General features: G+C 34.9%; 2 protein-coding genes across 2 annotated transcripts in view; one reads left to right on the plus strand and one right to left on the minus strand.

Moving 5' to 3' along the window:
• The window catches only part of ETHR (ecdysis triggering hormone receptor), a 209156-nt gene that overhangs the window by 136480 nt on the left and 46473 nt on the right, over positions 1–26203 (minus strand). The window lies entirely within an intron of this gene.
• Positions 3807–5604, plus strand: LOC147067358 (uncharacterized). The gene has a single exon (XM_085954321.1). It carries the CDS (start codon positions 3879–3881, stop codon positions 5109–5111), a length of 1233 nt encoding a protein of 410 aa, XP_085810447.1. The 5' UTR covers positions 3807–3878; the 3' UTR covers positions 5112–5604.

Raw genomic sequence — 26203 nt, forward strand, 5'->3', positions numbered from 1 at the left:
GTTATTGCTCATTATTTACCTACCAATTTCAAAATCCATCCTTCGAACTTCATTCGACAATCGATCTACGTGAATAATCGAGCCGATTACCAGCTAGGTGCGCAAATAGCTATTTCGATCGTGATTTTCAAACGGTAAGTTGCCTTCGAAGATTTTCACTTTGTGAGGTTATCAAATTTGCGATTGTGTGTGAATCGATAACTGCTTCATTATGTAATTTTGAATTATGTGATTAATTTTCCAGTGTTTATCATTTGATGATTCGTCAAAATGCTGACAACTATTTGCTGCGATTTCGTCGATTGCTTAAAATCGAGACGGAGCGCCTCACTTTCATTCGGTTGAACCAAGCCAAACTGCGATCGGAGGAGTATATTCATTTACGCGATGCAATCAGCACCGTAGGAGATGCAGCTAATGTTGGTCGATTGACTATTCTATCGGCGATGTACATTGGCAGCCCACGTCATATGCATGAATATGCGCAAGATGCAATGAAATATGTTCATCATTACGGTCGTCCAGATCTATTCACCACCTTTACATGAAATCCGAAATGAATAGAAATTGTTCAACTGCTACTCCCCGGACAAACATCAAGTGATCGGCACGTGTCTTCAAACAAAAAATCCTGTCGCTGATGAACTACATTGTTAAGCATCGCGTCTTTGGGAAACTTGATGCTGGATGTATTCGATTGAATGACAAAAACGAAGCTTGCCGCATGCACACATTCTTATTTGGTTAGTCAAAAGAATTCGACCAGACCAAAAAGATGACATCATATGTACCGAGATTCCTGATCCCAAAACCGATCCAGACCTGCATGATGTTGTAATTACTTAAATGATTCATGGACAGTGTGGCGCCATCAACCTCCCCCCCCTAATCAGCGTGCATGGTCGACGGCAAGTGTTCCAAGCGTTATCCATGAAATTTAACGGCGGAGACTATCACTGCCAATGATGGTTATCCACTGTATCGGCGTCGATCACCCAATGATAACGGTAGAACTATCACAACGAAAATGAAGTGAAACGATATCGTGGTCGACAACACTTGGATTGTTCCGTATTTGCCACTTTTTTCCAAAACATTCAAGGTGCATTGCAACGTGGAGTTTTGCAATTCAGTGAAATCCATCAAATACATCTGCAACTATGTCAGCAAAGGCAGCGATATTGTAGTTTTTGGCGTTCAAACTCCCAATACCAACGATGAAATCACGCACTATCAAGTTGGTCGATATGTGAGCTGCAATGAAGCAATTTGGCGTATTCTCTCATTCCCCATTCATGAACGTCATCCCACTGCTGTAAATTTGGCGGTGCATCTGGAGAATGGTCAACAAGTTTATTTCAACGCATCAAATGTTGCTCAACGTGCTGAAATATCTCCAGCGACAACATTGACCAGTTTATTTTCGATTTGCCAAAGCGATCCGTTTGCACAAACGTTGTTCTACTCTAAGATCCCACGTTATTACACTTGGAACGCTTCATCGAAGAAATTTCAACGTCGGAAGCAAGGCGATGCGGTTCCTGATCATCCGGATGTGCATTCTACTAATGCTCTTGGTCGCATTTACACAGTTCATCCGAAGAATGGCGAATGATTCTACTTGCGGTTGTTGCTGGTAAATGTTCGTGGGCCGACATCATTTGAATCACTTCGAACTGTCAATGGTGCAGTGTGCCCAAAATTTTGTGCTGCATGTCAAAAGCTCAATTTGCTTGAAAATGATACTCATTGGGACATGACAATCGCTAAAGCATTTGTTTCTGTATCTCCAAGTCAGATACGCACATTATTTGCTATCATTATTTCGACATGCTTCCCATCGAATCCACCTGAACTGTAGAAAAACTACAAGGATGACATGTCAGAAGACATTTTACATCGAATTCGTGTCATTTCAGGGAATCCTGATCTCGAGGTGAATAAGGAGATACATAACCAGGTTTTACTTTTGATCGAAGACATGTGTTACCTCATGTGCGGCAGTTTGTTAGTCAAGTTAGGAATGCCAATGCCACATCGTGGAGTGAATTACGCTTTCAATCTAGAATTGGAACGTGAAAATGATCGAGATGCATTGAACTAATTAGTTCGAACGAATGTACTAATGTTGAACCCCCAACATAAGGTAGTGCACGATACGTTAGGCAATTGATGATGGAAATGGTGGCTTATTTTTCCTCGATGCGCCCAGTGGAACTGGGAAGACATTCCTCATGTCATTGATTTTGGCCACTGTTCGTGCGAGATCCAAAATTTCTGTAGCAGTTGCTTCTTCCGGGATAGCGGCCACGTTGCTAAAAGGATGCCGAACGGCTCATTCAGCGTTGAAATTGCCGTTAAACCTTTAAACGACTGAAAAACCGATATGCAATATTGCGAAACATTCAGCAATGGCCACAGTTTTGGTAGCAAGTAAAATCATCACCTGGGATGAATTTAGAATGGCGCACAAACGCGCATTATGAGAGATGTTTTGGAGGCGCAATGATTCTACTATCTGGCGATTTCTGCCAAACACTACCAGTCATTCCAAGATCGACCGCTGCCGATGAAATAAATGCTTGCCTCAAATCATTGACTCTGTGGCGCTATGTGAAGAACCTTCAGCTGACGACAAACATGCGAGTTACATTGCTAAACGATCCGTCTGCCGAAGATTTCTCTAAGCAATTTCTGACTATTGGTAACGGCCGTGTTCCTGTCGACGAATCAAACGGATTGATTTCGTTTCCGCTGAATTTTTGCAATTTCGTGTCAACAATTGGTTGAGTGAACGAGCAATTCTTGCGGCAAAGAACAAAGATGTGGATCACTTAAACTTCACAATTCAAAATCAAATCGTTGGTCTACTGCATTCCTTCAAATCTATCGACTGTGTAAGTGCTCGGCCGTAGTAATTTGGCGGGCGTGGTGCGGCGGCGTCTTGCGAAACTCAAACGTATAGCCATATTGTGTATTATGCCCGAAAAAAGACACTGTCTAAGAACATTTTACACACGGTTATACGTTTGAGTTTCGCAAGATGCCGGCGCGCCACCCCCGCGCGACCACTACGTTCTTGCACTAACAAACGAAGACGAAGACGAAGCAACCAACTAGCCAACTGAATTTTTAAACTCATTGGATCTTCCTGGCTTACCACCGCACAATTTACAACTGAAGGTTGGCTCGGTAGTCATCATGCTTCGAAATCTGAACCAACCAAAACTATGTAATCCATTTCATTTTGGTTTGATTTTTGCACATTTATTGAACTTAATTCATTTTGAATATTCATTTTAACTTAATAAAAAAATGAATTTAATTCAGCTAATAAGTTAACACAAGATTATTGATTCTGAGGCGGTACGAAGTTCGCCGGGTCAGCTAGTTAAATATAAAGTTTGTTTGTTCCATCGAATTTCCATTGTTCCATTGAATTTTTCACTACATATTAACACTATAATAACGTTTGCATATTTTGGATTCGACTTTAATTTAGTGTTCTTTTGTTTGACCTTTACTCCTATTAGAATTACTTTCATATTGCCATATTGTATTAAACAGATATTTTAATATTAAAAAGATAATTACTTATTATTATTTTTTAAATATCTAAGATAAATGTATCCACGAAGCAACCCTATGCGAAGCCGGGTACTTCAGCTTGTGATATTATAAAAATGGTATAAAAATTAGATAAACTGACCTTTTTGACATTTGAACTACGCATTGAGAACGTTAAAATGACACTGATATATTTTGACTTTAATGATTGTAGTCAGTTATAAAGTTCTAATACAAGTATGAATACATACATTATAATAAATAATATACACAATTCACAGTGCAGACGCTAAAATCACTTAGTTTGAACGATGTTCGTCAATAAGGAACACCTTTTCATGTTTGTGGTGTTACTTGTGATTAAAAATAAACAGTGCGATGCGTTAATAACATGTCGTCGGTCGGAATTGATAGATACACTGGTAGAGTGCAAATCTACGAGTCAATTTAATTTTTTTAACTTGCAAAGTTTAGAAAATGTATCACCAAGCCCGATAGAGACATTAATTGCCAAAGGGTGTGGAATATATAAATTGGATCAACGAATATTCGCAACGAGGAAGACCATAACGCACTTGGATTTGTCAGACAACTATTTGAAAGACACCAACGCAATTTCACCTCTCAATTTGCTTGCTGACTTGGATATCTCAGGAAATACATTTTTCAGTCCAACTCCGCAAAGGATCGTCGCTAACCATCCAAGACTGGTAAGGCTGGCAATCGGGAGAAATCCGTTTGATGTGCTGCATTGGAAGATATTTTTTTGGTCTATTGTTCTCTTAAGACTGGATATTTCATCTTGTGATATTAGTGATTTACCACAGCGATTATTTGAAAAACCTACACGACTTCAAGAAATAATTGTCTCAAAGAATAATATAGCGACACTGCATCAAAACATATTCAATACATTGCCAAATTTGAAAAGTATTGATTTGTCTGACAATAAATTGCGATCTCTTCCAGACAATTTGTTTAAGAGAAACACATTACTGGAGAAAGTTGACTTATCAAGAAATATATTTAATGTGATTGACGCTACAACATTTAAAACAACCCCCAAATTAAATTGTTTATTCCTGTCTCAGAATCAACTCAGTACTACTTTGTGGGGTGCTATCCAAGGATTGCACGAACTGGAAGAGTTGCGTGTTGATGGTAACCAAATCGATGAAGTTATAACAATCTCAGGTAGTTTCCCAAATCTGAAACATCTTACATTAGCTTGCAATGGTCTTGGGAATATACCATTGGATTTTTTTGAGGGATATCCAAAACTGAAAGAACTATCTCTGTATGGGAACCCTTGGAAATGCTCGTGTTTTCGTCATATTTGGACAGAGGTAGATACGAAAGAAATTCGGGTACTCGCAAACCCAAAAATCAACGATTCACTTCCGGCATGTGTTATCGTGGATGATGAAAGAATCTGTGATAGTTCCAATATGGATCGTGGATTGTGGAAGAGTTGGTTTGAAAATGGAGGAAATAGAGCATGTGATGTTTTAGAAGAAAGTGAAGAGGTACATTTTATTGAGTGATTTTCTAAATAATATGACTGTTTCGTGTAAGTGAATATAATTGGCACGCGAATAAAGAGAATAGTTTTAATTGATGACTTTTCCGCTTGACGTAAAGCGTGTGACAAATCCGTGAAATATACTCGTATATTTATTAATCTTATATTATTTTATATCCGCTTAGTGTAGGTTGAAAATATAAAATTAATCGTCAGAAATGCAAAAATTTAATGTGATAACTTATTATATATAATACCTTGTTATATATTAAGTATTATAAGCCTACAGTGTGTGTTTTGTAACAAAGTTTGTGTGTATACTCATATTTTACAGATTTAGTTATTTACGCATAATGTGGAAGGACAGATTCTTCGGAATATTTGTCATTTGAAAGTAACGATACTAACACCTGAATGAGTCGCCTGTACTGCCAAAAGAATTTGACACCGTTTTACATCATAATAAATTATCTATAATACGTATTATTAATAAACAAAATTAAATCGTCTGAAAAAATATAGGGAAGAGCTACAATCATTGGCCAGTTAAGGATTTTTTCAACTTTGTTATTTTTTTGTGGACAGATATCATTAGGAAGGTGAAATAAAAAAATATTATTTGTTAAATTGTTTATTTGTTTATAATAATCAATTATCAGAACATTTAAAAAAGAATATTTTACATCATAAAAAAAAAAAAAAAAAAAATCACAATTCAGATTCTGACACTCGCCAAGACAACATCACGCTCTCCACCGATCTCAGTTCTACCGTTGAATTTATTCTGAAAAGAAAAAATTTAATAATCCTGACCATCGCAAAAGAGATTGATACTACTGCTCCACTGCTATTTTTCGCCAGCCAGAAAATACCTAGCCGACATCTTCCTGCCGCTGTATAGTCTTTTTCAAGATAGACAACGACAGCAGACCAAACTAGTGTTTTCATCCGGGCTATCATAGCAGAGCTGCAATACGTCAAACGATTTCAGATTTTGAATTCCTCTCCTCTATCATCCCCAAAGTGAAATATCAAGTGTGTGCCAGTGCCTTATACCAAAAGTGACAGTGTCTCAGTGCGTGAATCCGGGTATCTCAAGTGGCAAAGGCGCTGCTCTGTTCAGTGTGGTGTTGTGCTCGATCGCAGTCATCATCTCAACATAGTGATTTCGGCGACTGTGATCTTGTTGACGCCAGTGCTGTTCGGTTCAGTGCAGTTATCACCGAGTGCTTCCGGGAGTGCGCCTGAGCGCCGCGCCTGAGGAAACAGGGACACATCTGGATATATTTACTCACTCACTGTCCACAGCCGCATCCTCTCTTCTTTTCTTTTATTTTCTTTTATTCTCTTTTTCACTATACCACAAAATCATACATTATCTCCGTTTTTTCTTTTATTTTCCATAAATTAATACTTAAATTCATTGCCACTTACCTATACTAACATCATCATTGCCATAAAAGATTTCTTTTGAATATAACTTATCTTTTCTCCTCTATTTTTAATTCATATCACTTTACTTACTTCAACTATAAACATGTCATCGCCCAGATTTGATGAGATCCGAGAGGAAGCTACCGCAGACATAAATCACCTGATGGAGACCCCAGCAACTCCAACCCCCAGGCAACTTCTGGAACAGGACCCGGCGACGACTCTCCAGAATATCGCATACATGATAACGACAAACAAACGGCAAGACCCTCAAACAATTATCCGTTCCATTTTCAGCCTACTGATCTCCTGCATGGACCCCTCGACAAGAGCCCAATGTCGCACCCCATCGACCAGCCATCCAGCCGCCCCGAACTTCAACTTCAAGATCAAGAAATCAAAGAGAGGAACATCCCAGAAGAAACTAGAGACCCTGCCAAACTCACAAGAGACGATAGCGGCCACTCAAGATGACTCGGAATATGAAGACTTGAATGACGACACCACCTTCGCCTCAGCCGTTCGCAAACGACAGAGGCAACCGACCACCCCAAACGCCACTCAGAAGTCACCACAGCAACTTCAGAAAAAGAAGCCAGCCCCGAAAAATCACACTCCACCAAAACAAAATACCGCAGCGCCCGCCAAAAACGCCCAAAAAACCAAAATCCCTCCAGTAATACTACACACCAGACGCGATTATACAACGATCGCTAAGGACATGAAGCTGGCCGGCATAACACCAGGTATTGCAACGTTACAAAAGGACAATACTCGCATCGACTTCGATGACATCATCACATACCGGAAAACAGTGGCGTTCCTCGACCAAAGAGGGATATCTTTCAATTCTTACAAGACAGAGGAAGAGAAAACCTACAAGGCCGTCATCAGAGGTATACCGACAGAAACGGACCTCAACGATGTAAAAGAAGAACTAATTGATCTTCAATTTCCGGTAATTGCCGTCCAGAGGATGCGCCGCAGATTCGACCAGGAGCCGTTACCACTTGTACTGGTCGACCTGGAAAAAAGCGACGCGGGAAAGAGCATATTTGAACTAGAGACTCTACTTTACCACCGAATCAAGGTGGAGTCTCTAAGGAGAAAAACAGCCACCGGACAGTGCCACCGATGCCAGGGCTTCGCCCACTCGGGCAGCCACTGCCACGCACCACCAAAGTGCGTGAAATGTGCAGAAAGCCATTGGACTCACGAGTGCGATCACACTCGGGAGATGGGCCCGGCCACATGCGCAAACTGCGCTGGCCCTCATCCAGCAAACTATCGGGGTTGCCCGAAATTCCCGCGCCCAGGACAGACCAACCCCAACCACAGACGAACCTGGCCGTCTCCCCCATGGCAGAGACAACCCCAGCCGACCCAGCCTACCCAGAACGAGACCCGCCAAGCCCAAACCCACACACGACCCCAACAAATGGACCATCGCAGCGGCAGGACGACGCACACTAATAACAGGTCAGTCGCTTTCCCTACCCAATTTCCGATTACAAACAACTCGCCCTCCACCAACTCCAGTTCAGACCTAAAAAGTCTGGCAACTGCAATTATCCAATTGCAAAAAACTATGGAGCAAGCTACCGCCATGGTAGCCCAAGCCACGAAACTTGTCCAGCAAAATGGCTACTAAGACCAATCCAGCCTCACTACAGACGGCCATCTGGAACGCTCGCGGTACCTTAATTATTGATAAGGGGGAAATCATCAATTTCCTATCCAAGCACGACATCGACATACTCCTAGTTAGCGAGACCCACCTTAAACCTACTTCCCGCATCCGTTTTCCAAACTACACCACGTACAGAACGGACAGACCAACCAACAGGGGCGGCGGAACCGCTATTTTTATTAAGTCTCATATAGACCATTGTGAGGCACCTCCAACCACACAAAGCCGGGCACTAGAATCATGCTCAATCATAGTTAATACCCGCTCATCCGGCAGCGTTAAATTCACGTCAGTCTACGTTCCTCCTTTCAAAAAGGACGATTCTATTACCAGAACAGATCTAGATAGCCTACTGGACACAAACGTTACCTCAGTAGTCATTGCGGGCGATTTCAACGCTAAGCACTTAGCTTGGGGTGGCCGCTCTTCAGACTTCAGAGGTAAAATGATCTACGAATTCACTGACGATAATAACATAACCATAGCCGCTCCATCTGAGCCCACGCACTACCCAGCTAATAACACACATCGACCTTCTATTTTAGATTTTGCTTTACTCGCGGAAACTGATTTCATTCACGAAATCAGCGTAGTTAACGAACTATCCTCAGACCACAAGCCGGTACTTTTACACTTAGGAGACCCATCAAATGTGGTCCTAGCAATTAACAGACGTATCAGAACCCAAACATCATGGGAAGACTTTAAATCATCGTTAGAGGAAAAGCTCACGCAACCAACCCTTCTCAACACTGAGGAGAGCATAGACTCCGCAGTCGCGACATTCACGGGCGAAATACTAGATGCCGTAAACGCAGCCACTGTAGTTAGACCATCAAATCATACACTCCGCCCAGACATATCACAGCGCCTTAAAAATAAAATCAGAGAGAAAAATAAAGCACGTTTGGAATGGCAGAAGCAAAAACTCCGCGCATCCAAAACGATTTACAACAGGTTGATACCAGAGATTAGGAAAGAATTAGCCGAACTTGATGACGCCAGCTGGTGCCAAAAAGTCAATAATTTAGTCAAGGGCAGCCCACCATACTGGTCCCTAACAAAACTTTTAAGACAGACCAGGCAGAAGATTACACATATTCAAGGACCGAATGGCCCAGTATACTCTTCTATAGACAAAGCTGAAGCATTTGCAGTCAGCATAGCAAAACAATTCTCTCCAAACACTATAGACAGGAATAATTCTGAAATAGTTAATCATGTCAGACAAATCACCAGGAAAGCCAGGGATATTTACAATAAGAGGTCAGATCCTCCCCCAAATCCTCTAACACCGGCCACGGTCACGGAAATCGGTTGCCTCATTAAGTGGCTTAATAACCGAAAAGCCCCTGGTAATGACGGTCTTACAAACAGAGCCGTCAAAAACCTCCCAGACAGAGGTATAGAAATACTTACGCAGATAGTTAACGCCAGCTTAGAGCTCCAATACTTCCCAGCAGCCTGGAAAGTAGCGGACATAGTCCTTATTCCAAAACCCGGCAAGGACCTGACGTGTCCAGAAAATCACAGACCTATTAGCCTATTACCGACTTTAAGTAAAATCTTTGAACGAGTCATAAAACGCAGACTTCAAATCATGATCGATGAAGCAGACCTCATCCCAGAAATCCAACACGGATTTAGGGCAGGACATTCGACCAACCATCAACTACTTAGGGTAATCGAATACATAACTAAAGCTTTTAATTATAAAACCTTTACAACAGGTCTCTTTCTAGACATAGCAAAAGCCTTTGATAAGGTCTGGATCAAAGGCCTTATAGTCAAGCTCTCAGAATCAGGACTCGACACAGCCATGATCAACATGATAAGCTCCTTTCTCCGGAATAGGAGCTTTAATGTTAAACTTAACGGAATTAGATCCTCAACAAAAATACCCACAGCCGGAGTCCCACAAGGATCCGTGTTAGGTCCCACCCTGTACAACTTGTACACAAAGGACATACCGATTCCCACCGACAGTTACGGTAGCTCGACCATCATTGCCCAATACGCAGATGACACAGCTATCCTAAGCAAATCGCTCAATCTCAACAAAGCAATTATGCAAGTCCAGACAGCGGCAAACCAAATATCCAACTGGTGCGATAAATGGCGTATTCAGATTAATCCAGCTAAGAGCGCTGCCATTCACTTTGCCAGGCATACGAATAGGCACCGCCTTAAAATGATAAATCTCAAGATGCACAACCACATAATCCCTTGGGATAAGTCGGTTAAATATCTAGGTCTTACGATAGACAACAAACTCACGTTTAATAAACACATACAAGAGAAAAAACGCCAAGCCATAATAGTTAACGCAAGACTTCGACCCATGATGGGCCCCAAGAGTAAACTGTCTACTCGAGCAAAACTTCTGCTCTACACAGCAATCACCAGACCAACAATCACTTACGCAAGCCCCATATGGGCTTACTCAAATCCCCGACACATTAAACTCTTTCAGACTATTCAAAACAAGACATTGCGACGAATCACGGGCGCTCCGTGGTACGTACGCAATACCACACTTCACAGAGACCTTAACATTGAAACCATCCACGAACATATCATGAAGTTGTCGAAGAGATTCTACAAATCCATGATAAACCATCCCAACGCGTCTATTAAAAATTTATTAATCGAAAATGGAAGCGACACAGACTACGTCTATAGGAGGCCGAAGGCAATCCTGCTGGACAAGCATCCACCATAGTTCCTTCACATCCTCACCACAGACTCCTTCTTACCCAAGCGACTAATCTGTTATTTTTCAGTGCAACAAGAAAAGACATTGATACCCGACCTCCCCCCGAGGATAATAAAAGATGAAGGGCACCCCGCCGCCTGACATAAGTGCAGGCGGAGGGAACCTTCCTCCCTAGTATTAAAAAATTTAAATACACACACATTTATCATGACTCAACACAGGGACTCAAGTATAAAAGACTAAATACTGCTCGGCGGGGTTGGACAATCGGACTATCAATGTCAATGCAGAGATCTTCACCGGATTCCACTAGACCAATGATTTGACCTGAAGCTGGGTCATATCATCATCCTACACCTTGTATTTTATGTTTGTACCCTTTCTTTTTTGTTGACTATCTCAACAAAGAAGAAATGTTTGTAAGTGAGTACAAAATCGGTGCGTGCACTTGTATGCAATTACAAGGACAAGCACCTTGCCAAAGCCTCTCAACGCCATCATACATAGATGAAGGAGATAGGGGGCATAGCCCCGGGACTCCAATTAAAAGTAAAAAGGCAATATACTAAACAAAAACATAAAAAAAAAATAATCAAAAAAAAGGCAGAAATCTACAATTATTGGCCACTTTTTTCAATTATTGGTCACCAAAAGATGCAATTATTGGCCACCCCGAAATTGCTGTAATAACATTATTTAAACAAAAATTAAAAAACAGTTTACGTAATATTATGATCGCACATCATTATTAAGTGTTCAATCAAGTACTTAATGCAACTTTATCGTCATTTTATTAGACATACGTAACATATTACTTAAAAATACAAAGAACACATTCACATTGAGTTACAGTGAGATAGGCATATTTAATTAAATACGTAGAGCTTGTTGGAAATTGATTTCAAAAATTCAAAAGAGATCTTATACCTAGCTAATAGAAGTTAACAAACATCTTGACGTAGCATAAAGGATAAATGAGAATCATTGAAGTTTTCTCACAGTCGGAACAGCATACAAAACTTTTCAGTAGAGGATTTTTGCAGAAAGAATTTTAGTGTGCTTCTTGGTATTTCAAATATTCTTGTTACTGAACGCAAAGACTCTTCACTATGGTCTTTCATATACTCTATTGCTTCTTTTATTCTTTAGTTCTTGACATTTCATTCGTTTATTTTGATGCATTTTTATTCTGGAACAATCAAGAAAAAAGTTTCTATTATCGGCCATCAAAACTACAATTATGGGCCAGGTGGCCAACATTTATCTACAAATGTCGGAGAATTATAATAAAAACAAAGAAGATTAATAATACTGTTAAAACACTATTCAAATTATAAAAATAAATGTAATACTTTACTAATTAGTCACATATTCTATTATTAGCAAGGCCGGCCGATAAAGGAAAATCGACATATTTTGGAATCAGTTATTGGCCACCATCATAATATACCTACCCACCTATTTTTTCCAAATTTTTTGTCTAATGATGTATACATAATTCAAATGCATATATAATTGTCAACTGGATTAGCATTTTGTATGATATTAAATGTTTAACATACCTTTTAACAGAAGTCATGTCCTTGTACAATTTACAAGAAATCGCACTTAATTCACGGTTTCGCTCGAACTGTCAGATACAAATGCGGTTTTGAGGTTGTTTTATAATGCTAAAAGTAACAATTATCTGTTTTACCAACGGAGGAACAATTGACAAGATTTTTTAATAACTTAACAGATGGCAATGTTGATTTAATATCTTAAAAAACTAGATTTTATCTGCAATTGGCCAATAATTGAAGCTGGCCCATAATAGTAGCTCTTACCTAGTAATTTTGATTTTGTTGAAAATAGTTGGTTATCAAGCCGCATAAAATTATACATATTATATATAAATATTTTCAAGGAAATTTTCGGAAATTAATAATTATCAATTTATTCGGTTATTCCGTTATAATTTGGGTATTCCGTCTCATTACCTATTTTTATTTCTTGTTAGAATACCACTTATCTCGAATAAAATATATCATTTGTGATAATAATTAAGTAATTTATAATACTGAACCATTTTAATTAACAATACATTAATGTTTATCGTTTGTAAAATGTACTAAAATAACTTGCTGATGATAAATTTAAATTGTAATATGCTTTTAAGTGTTGTTTTTTAGATCTTCCAGTAATAAATTCTCCCATTACAAAGTCTCTAAATTCAATTCTTTAAATCTAAAACCATTTGGTAGAAGTCACTTTCGCTACATGCAGTAACATTTGAAATTTATTGTCAAAGGCTAGCAATCCACAATACTGCAAGGGAGTGGATTTACAAACGTCACTACGGATACTTGCATTTCGTTTGTACCACACATTTTAAAACTTGCATGGCTTTACCTTTTGAATTTAGAATTTATACATTCAAATACCATTAACTAAAAACTGTCTATGTATTTTAATACTGCTATTTATATAACAGTCATGTTATCAAAAAAATATTATTTTTGTAAAAATTAGTATATTTTAGAGGTTATATTATCAATTTATCAATGAAGCTGATTCAGTTTTTTTTTCAACAAATAAATTCAAACGTGTGCAAAACGTTGTATATCCAAGCTTTAAACGATCTAGCTAGTGAATGGACACATTCAAGGAGTTAAACGAATGAATATAAACAAATTCTGGTAAATAGTCGAATAAGATATCTTCACACTGTAGCGATAAGCCTTATTTATCCAGGTATAAAAAGGAATTATATTAAAATAGCACTTTTGATAGCACCGAAAATTAAGTGTATTAAATATAATATTTATATTATACATCATTACTATTATATTACATAGTATTAATATTATATAAATGTACAAATATATGTTTATAAATAGATATTTGAAACTGGACAAACTAATTTAAAATTTTTCATTTGAATAAAAAAATCCTTTTTTAAATTGATGTCAAAGTACGTGTTCTCGAAAAGTAGATTCAATTAAAAATACCAGATTTAAAATAAACTTTCCAGAGTTTGGAAAAAATATGGCAAACGTCATGAAACCAAAGATGAGAAATCATCTTAGGAAATTGTAGATGGCATTACAAACGGAAACTATAGACTCTAAAAGACAGTCCATGACTTGAGCCGAGCAGGTGCAGTGATGTAGATAGAGATGAGCCTGTCGCGAGCTCATCGAGCTCATCGGCGTGAATATAATTATTATGTACACACGGATTCTGACCAGATATCTCTGCAACCCTCGCAATACAACCTAATGTAGCTGAAAATAATCTATTATATTTAATGAATGATGTTGAGCAGAAGTACAAAAATCATATATTTCAAATAATTGACATGGTGAGAATTAAACGAGTACCAAGTGGACATATAAATAAAAAAAATAGTTTTGGAGTTCATGCAATAGTTTAATATCAGCATAATATACACATTTATTCACGATTCAATCGTGTAATTGCTGTATATGAAAACATCTTATCGTTTCATTCCAAAGATTGGAAATATTCACATTGAATATGGTGTATACATTATTATCATTATTATTTTAATGGAAATTTTAAGGGAATCAGTAAATAATATTTGTTTAATGTTTTCGCTTGACCTATCCTCATTCAAATGGTAAAAATATTAATAGATAAAAAATATTAGTAGGAACTATTTGAGAATTAAGCCTCATTTACAGTTATGTAAGTATAATTTATTGCTCATATTAAATCGCATATTTAACACTTTGAAGTCATTTTACTCAACTTGTTTTGAATTTTAATGTATAAAATGTGTGATTTATTCCAAATACAGCACAGTTTGACGAAATTGTTTCTTTTGAAAAATTTGCAGAATTTAACAACCACTAGCGTATCTCAGTGAAGTTCGTTACACTCCGCATGACGTCACAAATACTACCCGAACGAGGAATCGAAAGCGAAAGTGAATTTCCTTTTTCAGGGGGTTTTCTGGGAACGTGTTTTTTTTTTAAACTCTTGTTGAAAAAGATAGTGCTGACCAGTGTTGGATTGTTGAGTACATTATGAAATATTTTTTATATATTTATTTTTGTGCTCGTGTGTGTATTTTCACCAACTATTTTTCATTTAAGTACGTAATGTAGAAAATCGTATATATTATAAAACAAACTCAAGAAAGCATTTTTGGATCAGGCGGTGTTTGAACACAAGTCTTTCAAAAAGTAGTTAATAAAGATCGTTTGCTTTATTTAAGTAATACAACTCGAGAAATCGAGAAAGCGCCAACATTCTCAAATTATGGTAAAACCTATTTAACTTACCAAAAAGATGTGAGATTTCTTTTTTTGTAGAATTTAACGATATTTATTTAATTTCCGACTAAAAATTGTGTAGGGATAGCGGTAAATGGCATTTTCCCCAAAACGATTTTTGTGTGAAGAAGATTACAGCAGATATGGGGAAATTAATGAAGACGTTTCCTGAAAGAGACAAAATATCTTGGTCAGTTTTCATGTTATAATGTTTTACCTCAGTTCGCTTCTGATATAATCCATATAAACGTGCATCGTTTCGAGTTGAAATAAGTCGTTTGTTCACCAATGCACAACTTGATGTGGTTTGGCAAAACCTTTCAGGTTTATAAGGATATTATTTATTTGCATCCAGAACTTGATAGTTGTATGTATATTATCTATTTGAGTGAATTTAAAAAATACTGGCAAGTGAAATTCTAAAAAAGTGTATCATTTTTACTACATAATAAAAATTAATTACTTATGTGTATTTAAGATCTAGGTATAATAATATTCATAAAATAGCACTAGTTTCATTGAATGCATAATTTTTAAATAAATTACTGATCACAATATCTACCTATATAAAATACCAATTAATCAAAAACTATAAGGGAATGCTAAATAGCTTTGAATCGATAAGGTATTTAGAAGCATATGGTATGTCGTAGCGAGAAAGGTATAATCACGAACTGTATGCATTTTGCAGTAATTTCCCTGTCGAATCACACTTGGAATTGGGTACCGTTGTGTAGATCATGTCTCTTATTTTAAGTCATTTTACCATCCAAAAGGTTTCTTGGGCAGGAAGGGAAAGGGAATATCGGCAGTTACAGATTTAGGTACAATGGCCGTGCGGAAAGAGACAGAGTATGCCAGAGTCAAAGACAATTTTGTCGTGCCGATGATGATTCAAATTAAAATTTATTTATTTAACTTATGGTAACGAATTACAGATTTAAGGCGTTCACAACGTCGCATAAAAATAAAAAAAACAAGTTATAAGAAAGGTTAAAAGAACACAAAAGTACACCGAATGAGCCTTGATTTTTATTTACATTTATGAGACAACTTCCACCCAATTCATCTTCACGCAAGTGGAATATATCAATAACCGAAGCAATTTAGTGTAATACAATTATTGCCCTTCCAATTGGTATCTTGCGAGAACAGACAGCTGCTGATACTCCAGATTTCTTTGATAGTTATCAGCATGGCCCCCACATCCTGAAGCGGGCCCCCAGGCTAGGATTTTTGGCGGGCCCCCTACCTATCGCTAAAGATAAAAGCAGTGTGACGCTGTACAGTATGATGTACGCGGTAAAATTAATGTGCATATTTAGTGTTTTTTTTTTGTATATTTTAATTTTAATACATCCATTTGAATTATGGAGTTGTCGAGTATCGATACACAATTAAAAATTGGATCGTACTCGTACAACCACATTTTAAATAATAACATTATTGAAGAAAAATAGCGGCGCAGGCATCAGAGAGAATTTGTGATGTGTGTTTATAATTATCTGGTCGGCTCACCACGTCGGGCCCTTCCTGAGCCCGGGCCCCCAGGCTAAAGCCCTATCAGCCCCCCTTTGGTTATCAGGTACATACAATATGACAATACTACAAAAAATGGCAGAGCTCTTATTATAAAACAACGAAGAATAATAGGGATTATTTAAAAATTATATTGCTCACCTAGTTTTCTAGGTATTTTATTTTTCATTTTAATATGCATGTACAAGGCATGTACAATTTGTGAACGAACTATTTTTTAAATTGACATTTTGCATACTTGGATTTGTTTCTATTATTATATATTATGTTTGTTGTTTTTTATTATCATCATCATCATCACCGTCGTCATCATGATCCGATCCACTGCTGGATAAAAGCCTCCCCTAGCTCCTTCTATGTATATTATAAAAATGTTATTATCCTGGTGAAATTGATGTAATTAAAGCTCGTCAATCAATTTTACTCTAGAAAATCGACACTCTAAATCTAAGAAGTTTGGCCTAGGTTTTGGGTGTTATGTGAATGATTGCTTATGGAGGCTTTCACTTATATTTTAACTCAGAATAGACAGTAAATAAAGAAATATATAAATACTCTACCTGATAAAACAAGTGATACGTGAGTATATTTATTTATTCACTCGACAGTAAGGAAAAAAGTACATTTTTGTATGTAACCTCTTCGTCGATAAGCAGAAACAAGTAATAAAATCTTCATAAATCATTGTAGATTCAGAGTCCGTTTCCCTTTTCCGGAAAATATTTATTTTGTACGCATCGAGGCTTTTCCTGGCAACTGTATATTATTTATATTTTACTTTTACTTACGATACCTACTCTGATAAAATAATTCGATATTTTTGTTTTCATGGGATAAATAAAATCAGAGTTTTAGTACAATATACGTATTTATAAGACTAAAATAATAGCCCATTTGAAAAATATCCTCCATAAATGGATTATATTTGTAAATTTTTATTTGTTAGTCAAGTTAGTGTATGAATCACAGAAAAGATTAATAAATAGGATTCAGATAGGTTATACCCCACACTACATTTTGAAGCAGGGTTTTGAATGTGTGAGTGTCCAACAAAAATGAAACACACACTATATACGTGCAATGGTGTGTGTTGCAACCTTCAAATAAACCAATATTGAATGAGCATCAGTGCATAAGCCGAGAGCAGAGATGAAGAAGAAGCTTAAAATGACGTATTCTTGCAACGTGTTTAAGTTTATCTAATATTCATCTACACTCGAAATCGTTTGCCTGGTACTCCACACCATTTAGAATCGAAATTTATCTAAAGTTTAGATATTTCAGTTCCCATTAACTCTATGGTCCCTGATATGAATATGTCGTAGTGATATACTCCCGGAAATTGCTCGTATACCAGTGTCCAACTACCAGAACCCTGGATGGATCAGTAGGTACTGTAATATATATAGTACAATATTTAACGAGTGACAATGTTCCAGCCTTATATAACAATATGATTGGATCCTTCATCGTATATTCTAGAGGATGTTATTAAACTTTAAAAAATATAAGTTAATCATCTTATATTGTTTTTTATACAAAATAATCTAAGTAAGCTCCGGACTGATTAAGGTTTGAGAAAGTGGAAGCTAAAATTTGGAATGACTGTAGAGCTTAATATTGTACTAGTGTTACAGGGTTAGTGATATAGGAGGACTGCAGAAGAGGCTTTATACGTGTATTAGTTTTTAGCCTTTCCCTTATTTATAAGACCAAAACCCATTGTTTAAAAAAATACCGTAACGATTTTCTCGTAGCATATGGCTCTCCAAATTATAGAAATTAAATTACATAAACAAACTTTTCACGGAAAATAATTGTTATCCGCCACTCGAAAAACTTATTAGTTCAGGATCAAACACACATTGAAAAAATAACCTGTAATTTTCTGAAAGACAGCTGTTCTACTAAATATTCCACCGTGGAAAATCGACACATTATTTGCTAGCATAAAATATTGGTGTCCAAAAATTATTGTATTAGATTCGAATGTTTTTTTTTTTAATAAAAGGTTACATTGGGTGATTTTGGTGAAGATATACCTACATAATATATGGAGGTGTAATATAATTTAGAAAGTAATATTAGTAGTTAGGCAGTTATAGAAAAAAAACACAAAAATGATATCTGAAATGATGTCTTTTTTAAAAGTCTGTAGGTATGGCAAATTTAATTTTTATATTGAAGTCATAAAAGTAATCCACGAAGAAAACAAGTGCTTTATCAAAACTTCAACCTCGTAGTTGTGGCAAAGTTTTTCGCGCTATCCGCTTGTCGACGAACGATCCAATTAAAGTCATTCACCATCCTTGTTATTCTATAATCTTTGAATACGCCGACTAGTGCTTCATCTCTTTCTTTTCTCGCTCGCTTTTATAAAATCATCTGCGAAGAGGATTTCGCTTTTCATAGAGTCGTTATTAGACTCAATTCGGAAAAATATATTTTCTCCGAAAGTCTTTCTGCTAACTTAGAATAAAAATAGAAGGTTTCTCAAACGGTTACATTATTTACATATTCGGTTACAAACATTCCAATTAACACAATCCAATTAGCTCTACTATCTGGTAACCGAACAATACAGAAAATGACAAAACAGAACAGCCAGGGGAAAAATGAAACATTAATTTTTTTGGAATCTATTTAGGTTAGGTCATTATTTTGTTGTACCTAGTCACCCAATTATTTTGAACATATTATATTGATTAAGATGAGATATCCTAAGCTTGCCTGCAACACCGAGTTAAGGACCCGTTTGTTTGAGGTTTTCTAGCGATTAGGAATGCAGAAATTAGGTATATAATTTGATTTATTATGACGTATTGAAAATCTGTGCTATTAAAAATCTATCAACATAATAGAGATAAGACAAATTCAATATTACATTTATATTTTTCCTGAAAGGTCATCGTTGTATTATTTATCGTTGTTCTGTTTTGTCACTGTTCTGTTTTGTCATGTTCTGTTTTTTCATGGAACCAACGACGCCGTATGTCGAGGATTAAGAACCGTGATTTCTGAGTGCTGCTCCGCTGAACTATTACGGGTAGCAGATGATAAAAAAAAGATCGCCCTGATGGTTGCCGATCTCTTTTGGGGGATGGCCTGATTAGAATAATAATATAGATATAATGGATAGGTACAGTCACTGTCATAAATAAGTTTTTTCTTCTAATGTAACATCAGTTACAACATATGGATACCACAAGGTGCCTTCAAGAATCCCTGTTGCTTGTCTGTCTTTTTGCATCTTCCGAGGTCATACCAGCATCATGTAGCTCAGCTGTATACAGTCTGTACATATTAAGTATCTATATAAAAAAAACCACCTGGATTTATATCACAATATCAATTGATATCTACTCGATTTTCGTCCTGTGATATCATGTCACATTACGGATTCTTAAGTATTCTTATATATCTTATTATATACGCCATCTACCATAGTTTATACTCGATTCGAATAATTAGGATGGCATATAGCCGGAATGTATATAATGTTGTCCCGCTTTGGCAAGCTTTGTAAACGTCAAAAAATAGGTACGACGTGTCCGCCTTAACTATCTGACTTCTTACGGAGTATGCACTAATAATACTAGTCACTATAGTAGCTATAAAACAAATATCTTGTAAATGATTATGAAATAATTATCTTTAATTTATACCTATATTATATGCAACCAAAAACGGATTTTTTTATTATTAAATACACACTTTCATAATATTGTGAAATTATACTGGTATAGTACCTAAGACAATGTGACGCTACATGGCGAAATGCAATTTATTAGCACAGACACAGGCAAGTTAAGTAAGCAAAATATGTCAATGTTACTTTTTACATATTATATTAAATTTATTGATAAAAAAATATATCTAAAAAATGATAACTTAATAATCAAAACTTATATTTCTGTCGTATATATGAATAAAGAATTATGTACGGTCACGGTCATGATCTTAAGAAAGGTCATTACGTTTGTTTGATTGATTACACCCAAAGGCAAAATGTGAGTTTTTTGTAACACACTCTGAGTATTTTTTCTAACGATGAAGTTGGTAATGCTATTGATTTTTTTATTGAAAAATAATAGAAACTGACGTTTAAATAGATCTAAGTGCATAATATGATACGAAATGGAATAAATTAACTTCAAATTTAGCTTTGCGATTACAAATTGTACCTAAATCTGTATCCAACTTTCTGTAAATACGAGTGAATGATGCGTTATGCGAAGAAAGACAGTCGCTAACGTTTTAAGATTTTGCATTGTAATGTATTTGAACCTTAAATTGTATGTTTTCAGTTCGCCGTATTACAGTTTACTGTGAGCTGTTGTAACGAGTGTTAAAATACTTTACATATTATAATAGTTCGAATATTATTTTACTAATAATTGTTTCCTAAATCATATTTCACAGATCCACTTTGCGAAATTTGCATTATGATCCCTGATAAAGTTATAAGTGAAAATAGAACTCCCGTCCCGTAGTCAGATTTTTAAAATTCAAATTTTATTAGTTCCACGGTTTGAGGGTGTACCCTTTCAAGTACCATCGTTAGACTGTAATGGTGTAATATTCTCTGCCTCGGTGAGACAACGACTTGGCATTGGCAATGAAAGGGTTTAAATTTAGTGTTGCCAACTTCGCTTGTTCCGGAGACGATTATTAAAATTATTTTTTATTATTATTGCTAGCTTCGGATAGGAATCGCGACACGGGAATTGCCATTTGGAATTAATTGTATGTTTTTGTCGCTGTTTTGTTTGCAATTAGTAGGTATCATTTTTAATGTTAATGCATTTATTTTGACAAAACGCTTTAGTTAAGAAAACGTTTATTATTGTGAACTCGCCGTCTGAAATCCAACAGAGAAAGGGGGGACATGCTCGTCGAAGGTCAAAATTGAGTTTTTATTGTATTTTCAAACCATGATCCTGGACACTCCTTAAACGTTGTAGATAATCTATTTATACAATTTTGAAGCCTTATTATCCTTTATAGTTATTTTAAACATTTAATGACTGCATGAAGTATTTTTGTTACATAAAATAGTATTCTTTTAAACCTCTCGCTCTAATGTTTTAGAATATGGTCATATTTCGGTACATAACTGTGCAATGTTGTTAAGATTTTTTACATTTATTAATTTTTAAATGCATTTATAAAACCATTAGCATAATTTATTACGAGATAATTTTTGTAAAATATTCACGATAAAAAAATATATTGATAATCTCTGTGATCCCAAATTTGACAAGAATTAGGCATTTTATTATTCAAAAAATCGGCAAGATTAACACATTTGAAGATAATTTTAAAGATATTTATTATAAGCTATGTCTTTGACCATTCAAGTGTGATAAACATCTTATGAATAATGATTGCTTTATAATAATTATTGACCTAAGAATAAGGTAGTAGTTTTTTGAAATACGCCATTTCTTTTGTCATTGCCTAGTGATTAAGCTACAACATACGGCCGTAGCCATAAATAGAAAACTATAATTGAAGTAGGGAGTCAAATGATATTGACGCTCGTGTTTGAACATGTACCGTTTAAAAAAAAATTAAAAAAAATTCAGTTAGGTACATGTTCAAACACGCGCGTTAACATAATTTTACTCCCTACTTTAATTAGAGTTTCTCAATTTATGGCTACGGCCGTATGTTGTAGTTTAACAACTAGGGAATGACAAAAGGAATGGCGTATTTCAAAAAAACACTACCTTATTCTTAGGTCAAGAATTATTATAAAGCAATCATTATTCATAAGATGTTTATCACACTTGAATGGTCAAAAACATAGCTTATAATAAGTATCTTTAGAATCATCTTCAAATGTGTTAATATTGCCGATTTTTTGAATAATAAAATGTCTAATTCTTGTCAAATTTGGGATCACAGAGATTATCAATATAATTTTTTATCGTGAATATTTTACAAAAATTATCTCGTAATAAATTATGCTAATGGTTTTATAAATGCGTTTAAAAATTAATAAATGTAAAAAATCTTAACAACATTGCACAGTTATGTACCGAAATATGACCATATTCTAAAACATTAGAGCGAGAGGTTTAAAAGAATACTATTTTATGTAACAAAAATACTTCATGCAGTCATTAAATGTTTAAAATAGCTATAAAGGATAATAAGGCTTCAAAATTGTATAAATAGATTATCTACAACGTTTAAGGAGTGTCCAGGATCATGGTTTGAAAATACAATAAAAACTCAATTTTGACCTTCGACGAGCATGTCCCCCCTTAACACATTGGTGTTTTAGCAGAATGTCTTTTTAGATGACGCACGATTATACTAACAATTAGACGAACTTGAATTATTGTATCATTGGAATCCCTAATTGCGTTCAAAAATATTCTCAATAAAAAATTGTAATAATTATTGTAATTATATAAGTTGGTAAAGCAATTTATATTTACGTATTTGTATGAAATCACAAATTATAATTTTGTAATCCTTAGTAATGTGAAATATATAGAAAAAACAACATTTTTATGAGGTTCGTTTGATAGGGGCGGTGCTTCAGTAGTACCTACTAATATAAAATACCTTACCCTAATTAATATGTGTCTTAAATTAATTATTAGTAAGGTTTCAGATGACCCGATGAGGCTTACTTGCTAGAGATACTTTTATTCGTTATAACTAGGGAGCGGATTTATATGCAACAAAAAACATGATTACAAGCATGAACTAATGCACTTAAAATCAATAAAATATGCACTAAAACCGAAGAAATATGCAGTTAAAAATTTAACATTTTTTGTGGAAAAAAGTTGTAAATATCCAATATTACTGACAAAAAATCGAATAACTAGTTAATAATTTTGCAACATAATACAAAAACACAAACAATGAATATAAAGTTAATCAATTACAATTTTCAAAATAGTTTTTTTCACAAGTACAAATAATTGAATAATAAATGCAATGTACCTAAACCAAACATAACTTAAAAACAAAAAAGACACACTTAACTATTCCTAAATACTATTTTCTGTTTTTTGCCCGAAAAAAAATTACAATATTTTTTTCAATATTATGCTATGGCATAAAAATTTTCCGCATAGGTATCTGTCAGTATTTTGTTTATATGCGGAAAACGACCTCTCAACGTCTACAGAGGTGATTGGGCAAACAGTGCCCGAGTTGATTTCACTTTTTCTGATAAATCCACAGCTCGGAGATGGCATTAAAAATGCAAGTGCATCTGAACTATCTACCTTATTAACTTAGTTATATTTCGATAAAATAATTTTAAAAAACTAGTATTATAAATTCAAAACCTCTAAAATATGCATTTATTTATGAAATATGCTCTGTCTCAAATATGCATTAATATGCACAATAAAATTTTATTTTTGGATTCTGTGTCTTTCAAAACAGATTTCTGTGAAACTCTCATAGCCCTAACAAAACATGCACTAGCATATAAATCCGGGCCCTAGTTATAATTTGAGATATTTACATTTTTCTATTTTTTAAAAATTAAGGATTTCAAGTAAAATATTATTATAATATTACTTATAATTGTGGATGCCGAAATAGAATGACTTTAAACACATTATAATTATAATTACACTATTGCATTTGTTCAAGTTTAATATCACAAAGGCTTGTGAATGTTACTGACTGATAACTAGCAAAAGTAGCTAGTAAAATACTAAAAGAGCTTATAAACAATACTTATTAACAAAAGTTGATGTAAATGACTTTGCACGTAATACGCCAGTGGATTATTAGAACACTCGAGCTAAATTTTCAAAAGGTTGGCCCGCGTAGTCCAGACCGTTAGGCACTGGCCTTTCATCTGGAGGCTATATATATATATGTGATTTACTTCATCTACATCAATCACAAACATGGGTGTTTGTTTCACTTATATTGTTAACTACTACACAACTATCATTGGGCCTCATGACCTGTTGTAGTGTTATAACGAATATATGTATATATATTTTCCGTTTTAAATAAAAGATCTACAGAATAAATGAAAATATCTTAGTGTATCTTACACACTCAACAAATAATTAATATACACACTTTATATTTATTATACGGAAATGTTTTTTTTTACATTCATATATCGTAGTTATCACAGAGTTTATGGTATTTTGTAAGCCTTTTTTTCTCGAGAAAAGATGATAAATGTTTTATAAGAACATTACCAATAACTTTTCATTCTAGTGTTTTCGACGTTGCTTGGGAAAATAGAATGTGAAAGATTTAACACATCCCTTACTGCACTACACAGGGGGTTGTGAATTTACATATTTTTAAACTCGCTCATCAGAAAGATTAACGGAAATTAATGATAAATTAAAATTAATTTCCACTGTTTTAGAACTTATATATTTAATAATTATCAAAGATTAACACAGCCAATGTAAAATAAATAATATCTTTATTATCATAATATGGCAGTTTTTTTTTGTCAGAATTACATAACATACCGTACAATATATTAACCGATATATGGACATATTAAATAATATGAAGATTTTTTTGCGCGCACTGGAAGCCAATAATTTATCCTAATTTAACCCTAAAATAAGAAGAAAAATATAAAAATAATTACAAGATAAAAAGAACTTTTTATATACAACGTTTTTAAATTCTGTTGAACCATATAAACTTGACATGACTAGCTTAAACGATCAAAAAAATTTGTACTTGACATGTCATATTGATTTCCATAGTAAAGCACGTATATATTAATAATTTAGTTGCTCTCCTAGCAACTAATAATGGTGTCAAAATAACTTTTCATACAAAATAGAATTAACTGAAAATGAATTCAATTCTACTTAAAGATGGATAAAAGTATTAAAAAATGCATTGGCATCGTGTTCTGATATATCGTCGTTGCACAAAAAAAACCTCCGATGTGCAAAGACAAAAAACAGTTTTAAAAAATCAAGAGAATGATTTTTAATTTAATAGTACTGCAGTTTATTGGAGTAATATTAATTACACTATTTCAATTGTTAAAATGATCGATAATGTTTATCAGTTTTACAATAAAAGAAATAACATGTTAACACTGTCACATAGGAGGTAAGTGTTGCACAATTTTGGCACATTGGAGATATTTATTATGCGTTGTCATTGTTGTTTTGAGATAAAGACAAAAAACAGTTTTAAAAAATCATTTTGAATTTAATAGTACTGCAGTTTATCAGAGTAATATTAATAACACTATTTCAGTTGTTAAAATGATCGATAATGTTCATCAGTTTTACAATAAAAGAAATAAGCATTAAAAGCATTAAGCATTAAAACAAAAAGAAGGACGACGAAATTGATGAATAATACATGTAAATCATAAAAATAACTTACTTCAAAGTATCTCTGCAATAATATCTAGAATAACAGCTTATTTATATCACGAATAACACACATTTAGCAACTGATAGTTTACCGGC

The sequence above is a fragment of the Rhyacophila brunnea genome, unplaced genomic scaffold (assembly GCF_057557595.1).
Source record: "Rhyacophila brunnea isolate RB1 unplaced genomic scaffold, BYU_Rbru_1.0 scaffold_4, whole genome shotgun sequence".
Classification (NCBI taxonomy): Eukaryota; Metazoa; Arthropoda; class Insecta; order Trichoptera; family Rhyacophilidae; genus Rhyacophila; species Rhyacophila brunnea.